Below are 16,190 nucleotides of genomic sequence, written 5' to 3'. Positions count from 1 at the left end.
TCGAATTTGAGCATATGATCGAAGAGCTCAAGATTTTTTTTTTTTCTGTCTTCCCTTTTCTTAGATTAGATAAAGGCACCAGCAGTACTGTCACAGGAGGGATACCAACTATAAATCCCCATCCTGCCAATTCTTCAAGATCTATTACAGTAGAATAGTAGCCCAACAACGAGTTGGGTATTGTGGTCATCACAAGCATAGCATGGATCTGCCGCAGGAAAAGCCATAGCATATCAGCATTCAGCATAACCATCGCCATTAGATTAGATGAACCAAACCACAGTCCACAATCATCCTGTCAGCATGTATTTATTTGTGTCGTCATGATCTCTGGAAAAAAGGATACTCCAACTATGGCCATGACAGTGACACAAACAGCTGGCCATGACAGTGACACAGATACTCCAGCTATGGCCATGACAGTAACACAAAGACCATCGTCATTTTTCTTTTTTGATCCGTTACCTGAGCGCCTGTTCCCCAGCCTCTCTCTTAGTAACGCCTATCTCCAACCTCTGATGTCTGATCATCATCATGCCCGCTCTGGCTGGGTTGGGTGGCGGCACACCGACACGGAGGCTGCTTGGTTGCGCTGCGCACTATGGCAGCTGCCTGGTGCCCGATTTCGAGCATTTGCACTTGCACATTTTTGCAGAGAGAGATACTAGTATCAGCAGATCGAGTCCTGATCTGGGGCAAAACGCTGCCAGACTAACAGGCGACGACAACCATTTGCACATGCAAAACCGCAGCCATGATGTGACAACCTAATAGTTTGCCAACACGACAATTACGGATAAAGCTTCCCCCAGTCTTAAACTCCAATCTCCAGCAACACAACAGCATTCGCCAGCAACGGGTAAATTACGGTCTGAAACTTGGAACCAGGTTTCATTAGCACAAGTAAATATCTAACAGATACAGACAATCAGACCAACCGGGGGCCAGACACCAGACCAATCAAGGCAATCCCGAACAACCCACAACCACGTCCACACACCAGACCCAGACCAACCATAAACCGCCATTCCCGAACAACCCACAGGCCACAGCCAGTAATCCAGTATCATCAATACCACAATATAACAAGTTTGCAAATCTTGCTTCGTTTACAGGCTCAGACAACCAAACCTCATACCGATACAGCTTCGATAACGCTTCACCAGCTAGAGTCATGCGTCGCGACTAAATGATATGCTTACAGGAACTTATTAACAAATACCACGGCGGGTGCTTCATCATTTGATAATAGAATTTGCATCTGACCGAAGGTTCACGGCCCTCCACAGGTCCCTTCAAAGGCGAACCAGCTTCAGTGAGCCCGCTCCCGGAGAACCTCAATGTCCACCTCTGATGGGTCGGTCGCCTGGATCTCATAGTGGAACCCGTCGAGCTCGTGCTTGATGCGGTCCTTCGAGGTGGAGTACAGCATCTTAGCACGGATGCGGGATGTTGATGGGGACCTGGAATAATAGCGGGTTAGGTAAAAGGTTTGGTGAAGGGAAATCAGCAGGAAGGCCAGAGTGGCTACGTTGAACATGAAAGAATAGAAGACATCATAAGGATACATATAGTACAGTCCAAAAAAAGTCAACCTCAGAATCTACATAAGAGAATGAACAATCATTGTCAAGAATATTCCTAACTATTGCACCACATGCATTGTCATTCCTTTTGGCCAGAGCTACTAAATTGCTAACTAGTATGGGTTGCCAGGCAAACAGTATTAAACTAGAGGTGGTGGGAGCTATCATAGCAAGATCACATCACAAGATCCAATCCAGCCTTATAGTTCAATACTGAGTTAATAATGTTCAAAAGGAGTAAGGAAGTGCTTAAATAATTAGCGTGTTAAGTTTACTGTGCTTGGTGCATTTTAAGCATCCAAGTACTTTTTTTTTGTAAGTATGTAGAATCCTAAAATCACTAACTCATCAACAGTTTACCTCTTTAGCTATTTCTATGGGATCTAGTTTAGTTTCATTGGCATTGGCACTACAGCTAAACATGAATGAAACAAAATAAAGATATATGCATAAATGATTCTGAATCTCACCAGGCAATGAAGAAAATCTTGCTTTTCTGCACGTTCTCCCCAGTAACAAAATCAAAATCATAGAGAGCATATCGGCAGTCATTCTCTGGGAGAGAGGCCAAAAAATCATCATAGCTTTCAGTAGTAGCCCCTGTCTTCTCCACAACCACCTGCTTTTGCTTCTCTTCGATTTTGAAGATGACATATCGGAATGCCTTCTTCATTTGGAGCTCAACAAATGTCTCCCTAATGTTAGGGGCAACTCCCATGCCGGAAGATGCATTTGACTGCAGAGAATTGTGCAGAAGTTAAAAAGAAAATCAAGGCTAAAAAACTGAAATACAAGATGAACTGTTTGATTGCAAACAGGCATAATGGTTATGTAGTAACTAGAAGATTAACAACATTCCAATCTTCCGATGTATCAACTGTAGTTATGTAGCCACGATTCCATAAAAGTTGTATACCTTCCACATACAGGAAACCATACAAAATTTTTATCCAGCAAGATTGCCTAATCAAAATTACACAGACATACAGAAAATCCCTCCAGATACTCCCTATCCAGGATTGAAAATTGGAACCATGCTTCATAACATGTAAAATCACTTGCACAATGAACAGTTCAGTGATTGCACAATCATGGACAGGATTAGACCCAGCGCCTAACAGAATCTCAATCATCCATGCTAACCTTAATTCAATCAATTGCATCCAATATAGATGGCCAACTGTGTGAGAAGCAGTTCACCGTCCCCACAATAACATAAAAGGCACCTAGGACTAGGATATCAAAGAAATTGTCCAGTGTAAGAGGCATACTCCAAATATCTCCACTTAGTGGAAGCAGGAATATGACTATACCTACCATGTCCATCCCTCCAGGGCATGGAAAGTCTCTATGCAAGCAAGCATAACACATTTTTTAAAAAAAATAAAAGAACTTATTACAAAGTAGCCACATATTGATTCGGATGATTTGAAAAGAAAAACTGTGTCAATTGCAGCACATGTTAACCAGAGAACTATCAAAGACTGGCAGTATTTCATCTGGGGACGACCTAAGTTTTCTTGCCTTACAGGAATGAACTAAGAACATTCCCAACTCACTTCCGGTTCTACAGCTCAACTCCAATTTCACACCATCCCCCAGTTCCACAGCTAAAGCCATTTTCCAGCACGGATTCTCAAACTCAAGCTCTGAATATCTACTAGCGACTTACTATATATCTACTTGATTTTACAAGTAAACATGTAAGTACATATATAGGCGATACACATAATTGCAGTCAGAACAAATGAACATCCGGATGAACAGTGGGTAAGGTCAAATCAATCCCTCCCCAAGGAGATCTAACCCGGGGCAGCCCTCCACGAACTAGCGCACCCAGATCGCGCGGAACCGACCCAGTTCCCACACGCCACACGGATCTACACCACAGCGCGCGCGAATCGCCACAGAGCGCGAGCGGATCGACGAGAGGAAGGAAGGAGCGGGGTACTCACGTGGGAGCGCATGAAGGCCATCGGATCGGGGCGGTGCGAGCGCCCGCGCGCGCCTCTGCGTCGATCGCACGCACGCACGCAGACGGGAGGAGCAAGCAAGGAGAAGGAACCCCCTCCTCTTCTGTTCGCTGTTGCTGGCTGCGGGGGGGTTCTTCTTTTCTTTTTCTTTTTCTTTTTTATATATGCGGGCTGCTGCGGGTTTTGGGTGGTGCGGCGAAATTCTCCGGAGAGCTGCGCGTTCATATACGCGGACGCGGACGCGCCGCTTCGTGTGGGTGGGTGTGGGCGTAGGGCGTGTGTGGCGTACACGGCTTCATGGGTCGAGGGTGAGAGTGACATGTGGGGCATGTGACGTGCGGGGTCAAGATGTCGGTGAGACGATCGCTTTCATGTGGGCCAGGCGGGAGTTTGGGGCCAGTGGACGGCGGGCCTGGGCCCTTGTTTATTTCCACCTTAACTTCCAAAAAGTTGCTATAGTACCTGTCACATCGAATATTTGCGATTCGTGCATGAAGCATTAAATATAGACGAAAAGAAAAACTAATTGCACAGTTTGGTGAAAAATTGCGAGAAGAACGTTTTAAGCCTAATTAGTCCATATTTGAATACTATTTGCTAAATAAAAACGAACATACTACAGTAGCCCCAAAATCCAAATTCCTGGAACTAAACAAGGGCTAAGAATAAAAAGAGGGCAAATTCGACTGTGCGGCAGATGCAAGTTTGAGTCAGCGTTTCACGCGTGGATGAAATGGTCATTCTCGTCATATCCTTGCGTATCAAGAATGGGATAGTATAGGGAGAGAGACGGGATGCACCAACTTTCTATTCCGTACCCCCTCCGTTAAAAAAGGAGTATAATTTTAAATCTTGGATAAGTCAAACTGTCATAAGTTTGACCAAGTATATGCCTATGTAATATAATATCAATTTAGTTTAATTAAATTATGTATGAAATATGTTTTGATAGTGTATTTTTTTTAACTCATAGATGTAAACTTGTTTACAACTTGGACAAAGTAAGAGGAAAAAGTTAACTTGGATATATTTTTTCAAAAAAAGGATCTATGAGCTACTTTTTAAAAAACTTGGACAAAGTAATGAAAAAAATTTACTTAGAATAACACTAAAATGATATATAAGCAGAGGGAAACAATACTCTATACTCCCTTCTATCTAAAAAAAGAATGCGGTGCTTACTTCCCGAGAAATCAAACAATTTTAACTTTGAATAAATTACTAACATTAATTATATTGAATAAGTATATTAATTATGAAATGTATTTTTCTAAAAATATAATCAAAGACATACATTTATCTAGTAAAAGCAATGTATCTAGAAAATCCAAAATGTCGACAAAAGATGATCGGCAGTCCTTCGAGGGGTATCCCATGAAGATAGATTGATCGATGGAGGTGCGCGTGATCAGGAACCGGATGGTGACACAAGGCGTAGAGACAGCGATTTAGACAGGTTCGAGTCATCTGATCGACGTAATACCCTACGTCCTTTGTCTTTGATATATTGTATTGAGATGTAGAAGCTGTCGACTAGGGGACCCCTGCCTCTCCTTATATACTCTGGAGGGGTAGGGTTATAAGGAAAGTATCATATTTAGTACTATAAAATATCTTACGGTGCACGTCGATCAGTGCCGTGCACGCCTTGATCTTGTGGGCTAGGTCACCTCTGATGGTGCGGCCCATGTCTTGTCTTGTGGATACCGAGGGTCATATCCCCCACAGCTAGTCCCCGAGCGCCTTGTATCCTTTGAGCAACGTCGTCTTGAGCTTGTCTGAGCAGGTGCAAACAAAGCCGAGCAGTCAAACTCATAGTCCAACCACCATGATGAGTTGACAAGAAATTGTGAACCGTCATCGAGTAATGTGAACCATCGCCGAGTAGTGTGAGCCATCGCTGAGCTATGTGAACCATCGTCGAACAGTGTATCCCAAGTAAGGATTGTCATAAGGATGTAAGGAGGTCAAGATAAAATTTGAAAATTCTTTCCCTTAGGAGAAGTGTAGCCACTTAGACTCCGTCAATAAGGAGGGTAAATCAAGAAATAAGCACTACATTCATCGTCAGGTGAAGTGTAGCTACTTAGTCTCTGAGCTTGCTGGAAGACAAAGAATAAATCTTGTAGCAGGGTCAAAGAAAAGAAGTCTGAAAGCTTGCCAACGTCATCTGACATGCGCGTATCAAGACCCTAGACGTGCTGCCCAAAATCAGCACCCTGATTCGAACAACATAGAGCTGCTTGATAGCACACCGATGAGATGTAGCAAGATTCGACCATCAAGAGAGTCCTCAGCTTAGCTGGCGATGCTTGTACGAAGAATTCGAGCACCGAGGAGTCCCCAGTGTAGCTGGCGATGTCCGAGCATCGAGGAGTCTCCAGCGTAGCTGGCGATGTCCGAGCATCGAGGAGTCCCCGGCATAACTAGCGAGCACCGAGGAGTCCCCGACATAGCTAGCGATGTCTGAGCACCGATGAGTCCCCGATATAGCTGGCGATGTTCGAGCACCGAGGAGTCCCCAGCATAGCTAGCGATGTTCGAGCACCGAGGAGTCTCCAACGTAGCTAGAGATGTCCGAGCATCGAGGAGTTCTCGGTGTAGCTGGCGATGACCGAGTATCGAGGAGTCCCTGGCGTAGCTGGCGATGAAGCACGAGCGACAAACAGTCCGGTCAACTGGTCGGCGGCAAAGTGAGCATTGAGTAGAAGCGATCGACAAACAGTCCGATCAACTGGTCGACGATGAAGTCCATTAACTTAGTGGTCCGACCAGTTGATCGGTGGAGAAGTCCAAGCACCAGGTGGTCCGACCACCTAGACGATGATCCTGCAATACAAATGTGTAGAATGGGTAGTACATGATGTAAAATATATGAACTCCAGAGAAGAATCAGTAATAGTGATGAAATAGCGTATGCAGCTCGGTAATCAGTTGGTGTGAACACTTAGTGTTATTCTGAAGATGTATTTATATTTAATATAAATCGTCCAACCAGTTAGTGTGTAGATAAGTCTCCAGCCCTAGCTAGCTCGTTAACCATAACGCGGAGCGTGGAGCCCGTGTGCGTGTAGGAAGAATAAAACATCACTAAAGAGCCGCTGCCGACCACCCATAACGCAGAGGACAGACGCTCGTACATGTGTAGGGAGGAGCCAGAGATAGGGCCGTCTCTGTGGACATCCGAGCATCAACTTGACTGTTTTGGGGTTTAGAAAATCGTTTGGAGAGCAAACATGGAGAAAACAGCTCGGAGAAATATTATGACGATATACGAAGATTAGAGAATATTTAGAAAAATATTAAAGCGTGACTTAGCTGTAAACAGAAAGTCTGGTCGACGTCGTATGGCGTTATCTGGTCGGTGATGTGGGTAGCTCACTTGATGACTGGAACAAAGTTGATCTCGTGTTGGAGTAGGATAGATGTAGTCGGAGCTTGGCGGTGTCAATCCGCGTACAAAGACGTGCGTCGTGGTTGTCAAAGGATGTCGATGCGATCAGTCGAGTTGCCGTGAAGGATGTTGATCTTGAGTTACACCATCTGGTTCGCTAGGGATCAGCGCGCATGAGCCCCATAGTGGGTGCCAACTGTCGATAAAAGATGCTCGACAGTTCTCCGAGGGGTATCCCACGAAGGTAGATTGATCGATGGAGGTGCGTGTGATCAGGAACCGGATGGTGACACAAGGCGTAGAGACAGCGATTTAGACAGGTTTGAACCGTCTAATCAATGTAATACCCTACGTCCTATGTCTTTGGTGTATTGTATTGAGATGTAGTAGCTATCGACTAGGAGACCCCTGCCTCTCCTTATATACTCTAGAGGGGTAGGGTTACAAGGAAATTATCCTATTTGGTACTATAGAATATCTTGCGGTGCACGTCGACCAGTGCCGTGCACGCCTTGATCTTGTGGGCTAGGGCACCTCTGATGGTGCGGCCCATGTCTTGTCTTGTGGATACCAGGAGTCGTATCTCCCACACAAAACTTCTTATAACTTGGAACAGTGGAAGTATTATTATTCGGCTTACACAAAAATTGGAAGTACTATTCTATAAACTTGATCAAAATAAAGATATTTGAATTAATAATAAAGATAATGTGGTCTATAGTAATTTCAAAGGTAGGGAGTACATTTAAAAGTTTCTAGTACAGTGGCATTTGCTAAAACAAAAAGGAAGTGAGCACCACATTGAAAGCCTATGTGCCCAAAGATGCTCCATAACATCCTTTACTTAGTTACCGTTTGGTTGGGAGGCAAGATGGAACGGGATGGTCCTGACTTTGCTTAGTGGGATGAGATGACACTAATTTTTGTTCAGTTGAGAAGGGAAGGGACCAACCCGTTCTGTTTAGTCTAGAGACATCAAAAGTGGGATCAAGTACTGACAGATGGGACCCATATGTCATTGTATTTTATTTTTTCCTTTTCTTCCATGGCTTTATCTCTTTCGGCCCGGTTTGACTGGCTAGGAAAACGTTTGATGTTAATGTTGATTTATTATGAGAGAAAAACACTGTTATTTCGTTGAAACGATACGGCGATAAGTTCAAGCAAACAGGGCTGAACCATCCCTAACTGTCAATGTTTTACCACCAGCAACCCGCCACGGGGGTATCCGGGGCGGTGATTTGTTCAGAGAGGTATCGGCGTATGTAGAAACTCTGTGGTAAACGCAGGGAGACAATGATTTATACTGATTCGGTACGCCGAAAAACCACGGCGCCCTACGTCCAGTGTGGAGTAGATAGTACATTGCGCCCTGCGCTATGTCGTCCTCTTGATCTCTATCGAGATCTAGAGGTTTTTTGTTGTGTGTTGTATGGTGTGTTCTTGTGTAGGTGGTGCCGATCTAGGGACCCCATGCCCTTCTTTATATAGTCCAGGAGAGGTGGGAGTCCTAGTCGGTTACAAAGTAGAGATCCTAGTAGGATTATGTGTAACTAGTCCTAGTAGGATTACATGTAGAGAATCCTATTTGGACTAGGTTTTCTTCTCTCTTCTCCATGGGAAAACCCTATGGGTCCTGCATCGACAAGCCCCCGAGCATTTTATGATTGAGCTTCAGGGGCCGGGTTGTTGTAGACTTGTTCTGGGTTCTTTCTTAAGGCGAGATCTTGAGATGGTCTTCTTTGTCTTTTCTTCGGCTGATGTGCATTTTTGGATAAAAGTGCACTCAGTGAGTGTAGCCCCCGAGCCTCTTGCTTGTTGGGACAAGAAGCCAGAGGGTCCCTTTAGTCTTCTTGGTTGCTCTGAGTTCTTTTTCGATGGGTGCAATTTTTTTGTAAAAATTGCACTCACCTAGTGTAGCCCCCGAGCCTCTTGCTTTTGCTTGCAAAAGTTGAAGGGTCCAGATTCTTGTCTTAAAAAAATTTCTGGGGTTATGTATCTCGCAGCCCCCGAGCCTTCTCCGAGTTCTTATCTTTCAAAAAGAAATCGGATGAAGGGTCTTGATGTGTTGTCGTTTGTTGTAGTCTTGAGTACTTGTATTCTTGGTCTTTCGCCCTTGAATTCGAGCCCCCGGGTGTAGTTGAAGCGTATGCTGATCTACCGAGCTTAGCGTTTGACTAAGCCGTGATGTTCTTCCAGGTTGTTTTTTATTCATCCGAGTTATTTCTAGACCTCTGGTTCTTGATGTACCTCTTCCAGATTATTTGCACTTCATCTAGATTTTTTCTGAACTTGTATGTACCTCATCCGCATTGTTTTCTGATCAATCCGGGTTCTTTCTGAATTTGTCTTGGTACTTGCAGCACCTCTTCGGGGTTGTTTTCTAATCGATCTAGGTTCTTTCTAAGTGCTTGTCTTGGTTCTTGCCGCACCTTGTTAGGGTTCTTTTTTGATCAAACCAGGTTGTTTCTGGACTAGCTCTCTGGAGCGTGTTTTTCCTGATCTCATGGTATAGATGTAGCTCCCCTGCATGTTAAACATAAAAATATGTTGTAAATGACATTCCAGATATGAAGTCAAGAGCATGTCCCATATTTGAATAATCAATCAGGGGCGGGCCCTGGCATCATAAAATGCATATAAACTTTTTTCATGCCTTGCTCTTACTAGGCCATGCAAATTCCTCAGGTAGTGTCCTGTTATGTTTAAGCACTTGAATCTCTGGCGTATGATTTAGAGGTTCATTGACGTGATCGTCCATGTGAGTAGACAAGCTTCATAGATTAAGGCATGTTCTACCTGAGGACTTTAGCGACCGTTAAGAGAAGACTTAGAGCACTATGTTTGCTCACATGATGATTTTACTTAGAGCACTATGTTTGCTCGCATGATGATTTTTATGTCTTCCCTTGCTAGGTCGGTTAATTTTCTAGGTAGTAGTCTATTATGTTTAAGCACTTGAATCTCGCGTATGGTTCAGAGGTTCATTGACGTGACCACTCCATATGGTTCAGAGGTTCTTTGATGTGACCATGCATATTGTTCAGAGGTTCATTGACGTGACCATCCATTCGAGAAAACAAGCTTCACAAATTAAGGCTTACTATCCGAGTAAATTAACAGCTGTTAAGGGAAGATGATATGGCCATAGAGGCATACGAATAAAATCCAGAATGTATTTAAAAATTAAAGCATCACTTAGCTTGGTTCATGGCCGAGTTGTCGAGTTGCTGGGTACTTCGGATGAGTAGTTGGATACCACGTCTGAGCAATTGGTTGTAGACACATCAAGCATCTAGAACTCATCACTGACTAGTTTGTTGGTTCTGAGTAGTAGTCAAGGTAGTCATCGAGCATCACGGTGGAATCGGCGGGTTGTTGTAGTGGTAGCCGGAATCAGTCGTCGTCGTGGAGTACTTGGAGAGTGTTGCGCTATTATCGGGTTGTCGTAGTGGCCTGCTTGCTTCCAGTCGGATGGCTTGCTTGTTGGCCAGCTAGAACAGCTTGCGTGTTGGTTGACAGGAATGTACGCATCATGTACGAGCCTTGATATGTACGTGCGTGCACATACATAAATAGTGCACAAACGCCTTGGCCTTGCTTGCTTCTTTGGCAGTAGTCTATACGTCTTGCTTCTTTGGTAGTAGTCTGTATCCGAGTTGATCTAATTTTGTACCGTTCGTGCTGAGGTCTTCATATCCGAGTTGTTGTAGTCCTAGTTGTCCTCCAATCCAGCTGCATCCGGGAGCCCTCAAGGTGTTCGAGTTGGAGTCAAACTCAGTTGTTGTTTTGACTTTGTTAAGGTGGAATCCAGGGCTGGTTGTCCGACGTAGCATATACAGCATGTGTTTGTGCATGTATATACACATATATGTTGTCCTTGTTGGCTTCTTTTTTTTGTTCATCGGATGGAGACGCATCAGGCCCTTGCCGTATTCAGAGTTCGGTTATTATTCCACCGTGAGAGTACAACTAACTTGGATACAGGTTCCGTCCATCTTGAATTCGACTGCATGCCCAGCGAAAAGTCTATCGGTCATGAATCCAACCTAAGTTTGTCCACTAGCTCGTACAGGCATAAGTCGATGACGATGCCTGGAGACACCATGTTGTTGTCATCATGGCAATTGAACTGCTACGAGTTTGACGCGGAAGTTTGTTTAGAATTTGAGCATGATGATCCTGTACATGAACGTGGTGAAGCTCCTGTGCTAGATCTTGAGATTGAATGAGATGCGGTGAGCTCATTGGTGTACATGTTCCCAACGATAGCTTGTACGAGTTTTGGATGCTCGAGGCTGTCGCCGAGAACGTGTTGTTATCTTGAGGGTCGACGAGAGCTGCAGTGACTTGTCGATGAGGGCCAACAAGAGCCACAACAAGTCTTTGATCTTGAGGTCCATCGAGCTCTCAAACGCAAAGCACCGAGAACCCCTACCTAGCATGTTAGCTATCGATGTTTTACCACCGGCTACCCGCCACGGGGGTACCTAGGCGGTGATTTGTTCGGAGGGGTATCGGCGTATGCAGGAACTCGGTGGTAAATGCAGGGAGACAATGATTTATACTAGTTCGGTACGCCAAAAAATCATGGCACCCTACGTCCAATGTGGAGTAGATAGTATGTTGCGCCCTACGCTATATCGTCCTCTTGATCTCTATCGAGATCTAGAGGTTTTTTGTTGTGTGTTGTATGGTGTGTTCTTGTGTAGGTGGTGCCAATCTAGGGACCCCTGCCCTCCTTTATATAGTCTAGGAGAGGCGGGAGTCCTAGTCGGTTACAAAGTAGAGATTCTAGTAGGATTATGTGTAACTAGTCCTAGTAGGATTACATGTAGAGAATCCTATTTGGACTATGTTTTCTTCTCTCTTCTCCGTGGGGAAACCCTATGGGTCCCGTATCGACACTAACCCATTGAGTCTGAGCTCGGCACTCTGCTTTCCTCCATCAGTGCCTGCGCCTTCTCCACTAGTGCTCCTGCAGCGCGCTGCCCGCCCTCCTCCACCGGAGGTTGGACGCGTGTCGCCCCAAGCCTCCTCCGCGTAGTGCCCTGAGCCGCCTCCTCCATCGGTTCCCCGAGCTGCCTCCTCCGTCGGCATGCCACAACTCGTCCGTGCATTGGCGGGGTCGTAACTCGTCCGCTCGATGGCAAGGTTGAAACTCGCCCTCGAGTTGGCGGCGTGCATAGCTCTCATGCACGGCGGCTGTAACACCCTGGTGTTACGATCTTGTTTAGCACCATGATTTAGGCCTAAGAAAAATTACCAAAATGATTTTCTCATTTTTAAAAATTTAAAAACTAGCCTTTCACGTCAACAGTAAAAATCAAAAATTATATTTTAAAACATTGTTTGTGGCGATTTGTTTTACGCAAAATAATTACATAACGTCGTAATATTTTGTTCCATGGCTTGGTATGAGTATGAGCTACCGCGTGCGATATTTATTGGTGAAAGTCAATAGGATTTAGCTCTTTTATAGTTGTCGGCAACGTATCGCTGTCACCTCCGTGTCGCGTCGTCTCACGCGTAGGCAGGCAACCAGTAGAGCCACACGGTGCCCACGTGTTTTGCTGCAGCGTGTTCCCTCACATGCGTACCCTAGCGCGCGTTATTGAGAAAGAGTCGTGACGCTACTGTTTCACACATAGGCCACGCGTAGGGGCGCCATTGCCGTGTCGTAGCGCATGGAACGTGTGTCGGGCTACTGCTGTCGTGTCCTGCTTTGCTTGCATGCCCTCTTTCTCTCTGTTTGGTACGCTTGGACCTACCTCATTTCCTCTCCTCCCGGTGTGTGTTCACCATCAGCATCGATGTCTGTCTTGCCTCCGTTGCCTACCTTGCTTGTCTTGCCTGCCTTTGCTTGTCTCTACTGCTGCTGCCTCTATTTGTCTGCCTCTTCATTATCTCTACGCTACCATGCGTAATGGAAGTTGGCCAAACACTCTTGTTTTCCTCCTTTTCTATTTCTGTGACCGTGGCCTTGTCCTTGCCTGCCGCTACTGGCCACGCTACGCCGTCCCAACCTACCTCTGCGTTAGTGCTCTGGCGTGTGTACGAAGTGTCCCTCCCTCATGCTGCTTCCCTCCATTTCTTTTCTACTGCTGTGGAGGAGGCATCCCAGCTCCTGTCTACCTTGCTTGTCTTGTCTGCCTATGCTGAGCCGTTGCTCACTGTCTCTTTGCCTCTACGATCTGTCCTTGCTTGTCATGACCGCCTCTTTTTTCTCTCCGCGGCGCACGCCAGGCTCATGCCCACAGCGATGCCTCCTCACTTTTCCTCTTATGCCGTTCTTCTCCGCTCTACCTGCCTCGAGCGTCTGCGCTCGCCATGCCCGCTTCCCACCTGGAGCAGCCCCAGTGCTCCACCGTCGGCACGCCTCCTATGCTGGGCCACCATAGCCGCCCCTTCCCACCCCGTGCGAGCGCACATGCCCTCAGCCCCATGCTGGGCCTACTGCTCAGTAGTGCCGCTCCTCCTGTTCCCCTACATGCTGGTGCCCCATCCTTTTTCCTCCTCTGTTGTGGCCGCATGTGGCCACTGGGCCATGCCTTATCCTGGCATGAGCAGCGCAAGGCTGCCAGAGCTATGGAGCCATACTGCAGCACCGCCTTCCCCTTCTCTGCCCTTGCCAGCTGCCCTGCCCCACAGCATCTGCCTAGGGCTATGCCCGCAGTCGTCGTGTCTCATAATCATAGCTCTCCGCACCGCGTCCACACCATGGTCGTCCACGCCGGTGCCGGCCCTCCCACGCGTGTGCCCCTAGCCCTGCGCTGGGCCTGCTGCTCCTTAGCGTGTCCATGCCATAGCGTCGTCCCTTCCTTCCCTGCTGCTCGACCACCGCACTCGTAGGCACAACCGAGCCCCCATGGCCCTGCATTGTTGTCTTGCGCATGCACCCACCATGGCTGTGCCTTCCACCGCCACAATGCCACCGGCGCACCTCGTTGTTGCGCCGCTGCTCTGCGCTGTCTTTCCGCACCGATGGGTGCGATGGTGGCCTGGATTTGGCCAACCATGCCCATCGGCCGATGCTCCTCTGCTCCTCTGTATGTAGAAGATGAAGTGAACGGTATGAATCCAAGTAGAAATTTTATACACGGTCCTTACTACGAAATACATGACTCATACGAATATTATATGTTGGACTGTGGGGTAGTTTCAAGAAAATGCAGGGGCATTTTTGCAAAATGGGGCACTGTCGCTAGGTCTTCCGTCGTGGGCCGGCCTGCTCGTACTGGGCTGCTTGGTCGGTAGGCCGCGTGCGCACCCTATGGGCCATGCCACGTTGGGCTGCCTTGCTGCCTAGGCCATCGATCAAGCGAGCCTAGGGCTCGCCCGCACTGGGCCGACCTTTGGCCGTCGCGCCTGGGCCGACATGCTCCCGCGTTGCTAGTGAAAGGGTCAAGATGACAGACTAGAGGGGGGGGTGAATAGTCCTTTTTAAAATTAATCGCGTCGGCTAATCGAAACTAGTACGGAATTAAAACTATCGGTCTAGTCAAGACTACACCCCTCTATCTATATTCTCTAGTACCTTTCAAAGATACTAATTAAGCAATAAAGGTGTCGGGCTAGCTAGAGCTCACCTAACCAATGCTAGAAGCAAGGTCACACAAACCTATGCCACTAGTACTTAAGCAACAAGGGAGCTCCTACACATGCTAGTAAGCAAAAGCACAAAGCCATCTAAGCTTACTAACAATACTCAATAACAAGGCAACCGATGCCAAATTAGAGAGCGCAATTACTTAGCTACACAAACTAAGCAATGTGACTAACAAGGTTACACAAACTAAATTAGCCACGTAAGGGAGCTACTTCTATGCTACACAAGCAAGAAGGTAACTAGCAAGCTACACAAGCTAACTAATTACAAAAGCAACAACACAAGCTCAATGTATATAAAAGTAATTGCAAGCTTGTGTAATGGGGATGCAAACCAACGGGAAGAACAAGGTTGACACGATGATTTTTCTCTTGAGGTTCATGTGTTTGCTAACACGCTAGTCCCCATTGTGTCGCCCGCTCACTTGGTGGTTCGGCGGCTAATTGGCATCACCCGCCAAGCCTACACGTCGGGCGCCGCAAGAACCTACCCCAGAAGTGAGGGTAGCTCAATGACATGCTTTACTAAAGTTGTTCTTCGTGTCTCCCGCGGGGCAAGCACAATGCCCCTCACAAAGCACTTCTCCGGAGCGCCGCACAAGCTTCTTACGAGCTTCGACGGAGACCACCACCAAGCCATCTAGGAGGTGGCAACCTCCAAGAGTAACAAGCACCACCGGCTTGCAACTCGATCACCTAGTGCCACTCGATACAACCTCACGATGCAATCGCACTAGAATCGTTCACTCACATAATCGGATGATCACTATCAAGTATGTGTGAGATGGAGGGCTCCTAAGTACTCTCAAGCATGGACACAAAGTCCCCCAAGGTGCTCAGCACCAGCCATGGCCGAAGGCCACTTCTATTTATAGCCCCAAGGGCTAAACTAGCCGTTACCCCTTCACCGGGCGTTTTTTGGGTCGACCGGACGCAACACCGGACGCTGCACCAGACGCACCGATCGCGAATATCGGACATGTCCAGTAGCTGCCAAACCACCATGTGTCCAACCGTTGCCTCCAACGGCTCTCTGACAAGATGACTGGACGCTCAGCATGAAATGACCGGACGCTCAACCGTTGTGTCCGGTCGAGTCCAGTAAGCCTCTAAGGCTGACCAGACGTGTCTATTAGAAACTGACTGGACGCTGAGCATCAACGTTCGGTTGAGTACAGTAAGCACCCACTGATGACCAAACGCGTCCGGTCACACCAAACCGGACACTGCCAGCGTCCGATCGACTGTACTGCCGAACACTGTGTTTTCGAATTCACACCGGACGTGTCTGGTGTGGCGACCAGACACGTCCGATCGCACCATGTAGTTCAGTCCTGAGCCACATACTAGACGTGTCCGATCTCCATACCGGACGCGTCTGGTCACTCTGTGACCAGCGCGACTAACTCCTTTTCAACTCTAACTTCTTCACCCTTGCTCAAATGTGCCAACCACCAAGTGTATCACCTTATGCACATGTGTTAGCATATTTTTACAAACATTTTCAAGGGTGTTAGCCACTCAACTTGCCATGCCACTCGATCCTAGCGACGATACAAAGTTAGATCAGTCGAGTAGCACTAGATGACCGATATGCAAACAAGTTTGCCCCTCTTGATAGTACGACCA

The 16,190-nt window shown here is 46.9% G+C and overlaps 1 protein-coding gene across 1 annotated transcript; it reads right to left on the bottom strand.

The window, feature by feature from the left end:
* Window positions 1-1,051: 1,051 nt before the first annotated feature.
* On the bottom strand, window positions 1,052-3,732 carry LOC136516832 (actin-depolymerizing factor 2). Its single transcript, XM_066510326.1, has 3 exons — window positions 3,542-3,732; window positions 2,057-2,322; window positions 1,052-1,463 (listed from the first exon to the last, which is right to left on the bottom strand). The coding sequence occupies exons 1-3, from the start codon at window positions 3,560-3,562 to the stop codon at window positions 1,313-1,315; spliced, it is 438 nt and encodes a 145-aa protein (XP_066366423.1). The 5' UTR covers window positions 3,563-3,732; the 3' UTR covers window positions 1,052-1,312.
* Window positions 3,733-16,190: the final 12,458 nt, after the last annotated feature.

This window comes from Miscanthus floridulus, chromosome 2 (genome assembly GCF_019320115.1).
Source record: "Miscanthus floridulus cultivar M001 chromosome 2, ASM1932011v1, whole genome shotgun sequence".
Taxonomy (NCBI): domain Eukaryota; kingdom Viridiplantae; phylum Streptophyta; class Magnoliopsida; order Poales; family Poaceae; genus Miscanthus; species Miscanthus floridulus.
The sequence above is the reverse complement of the archived record's forward strand: the minus strand, read 5'-3'. Positions and strand labels throughout refer to the sequence as shown.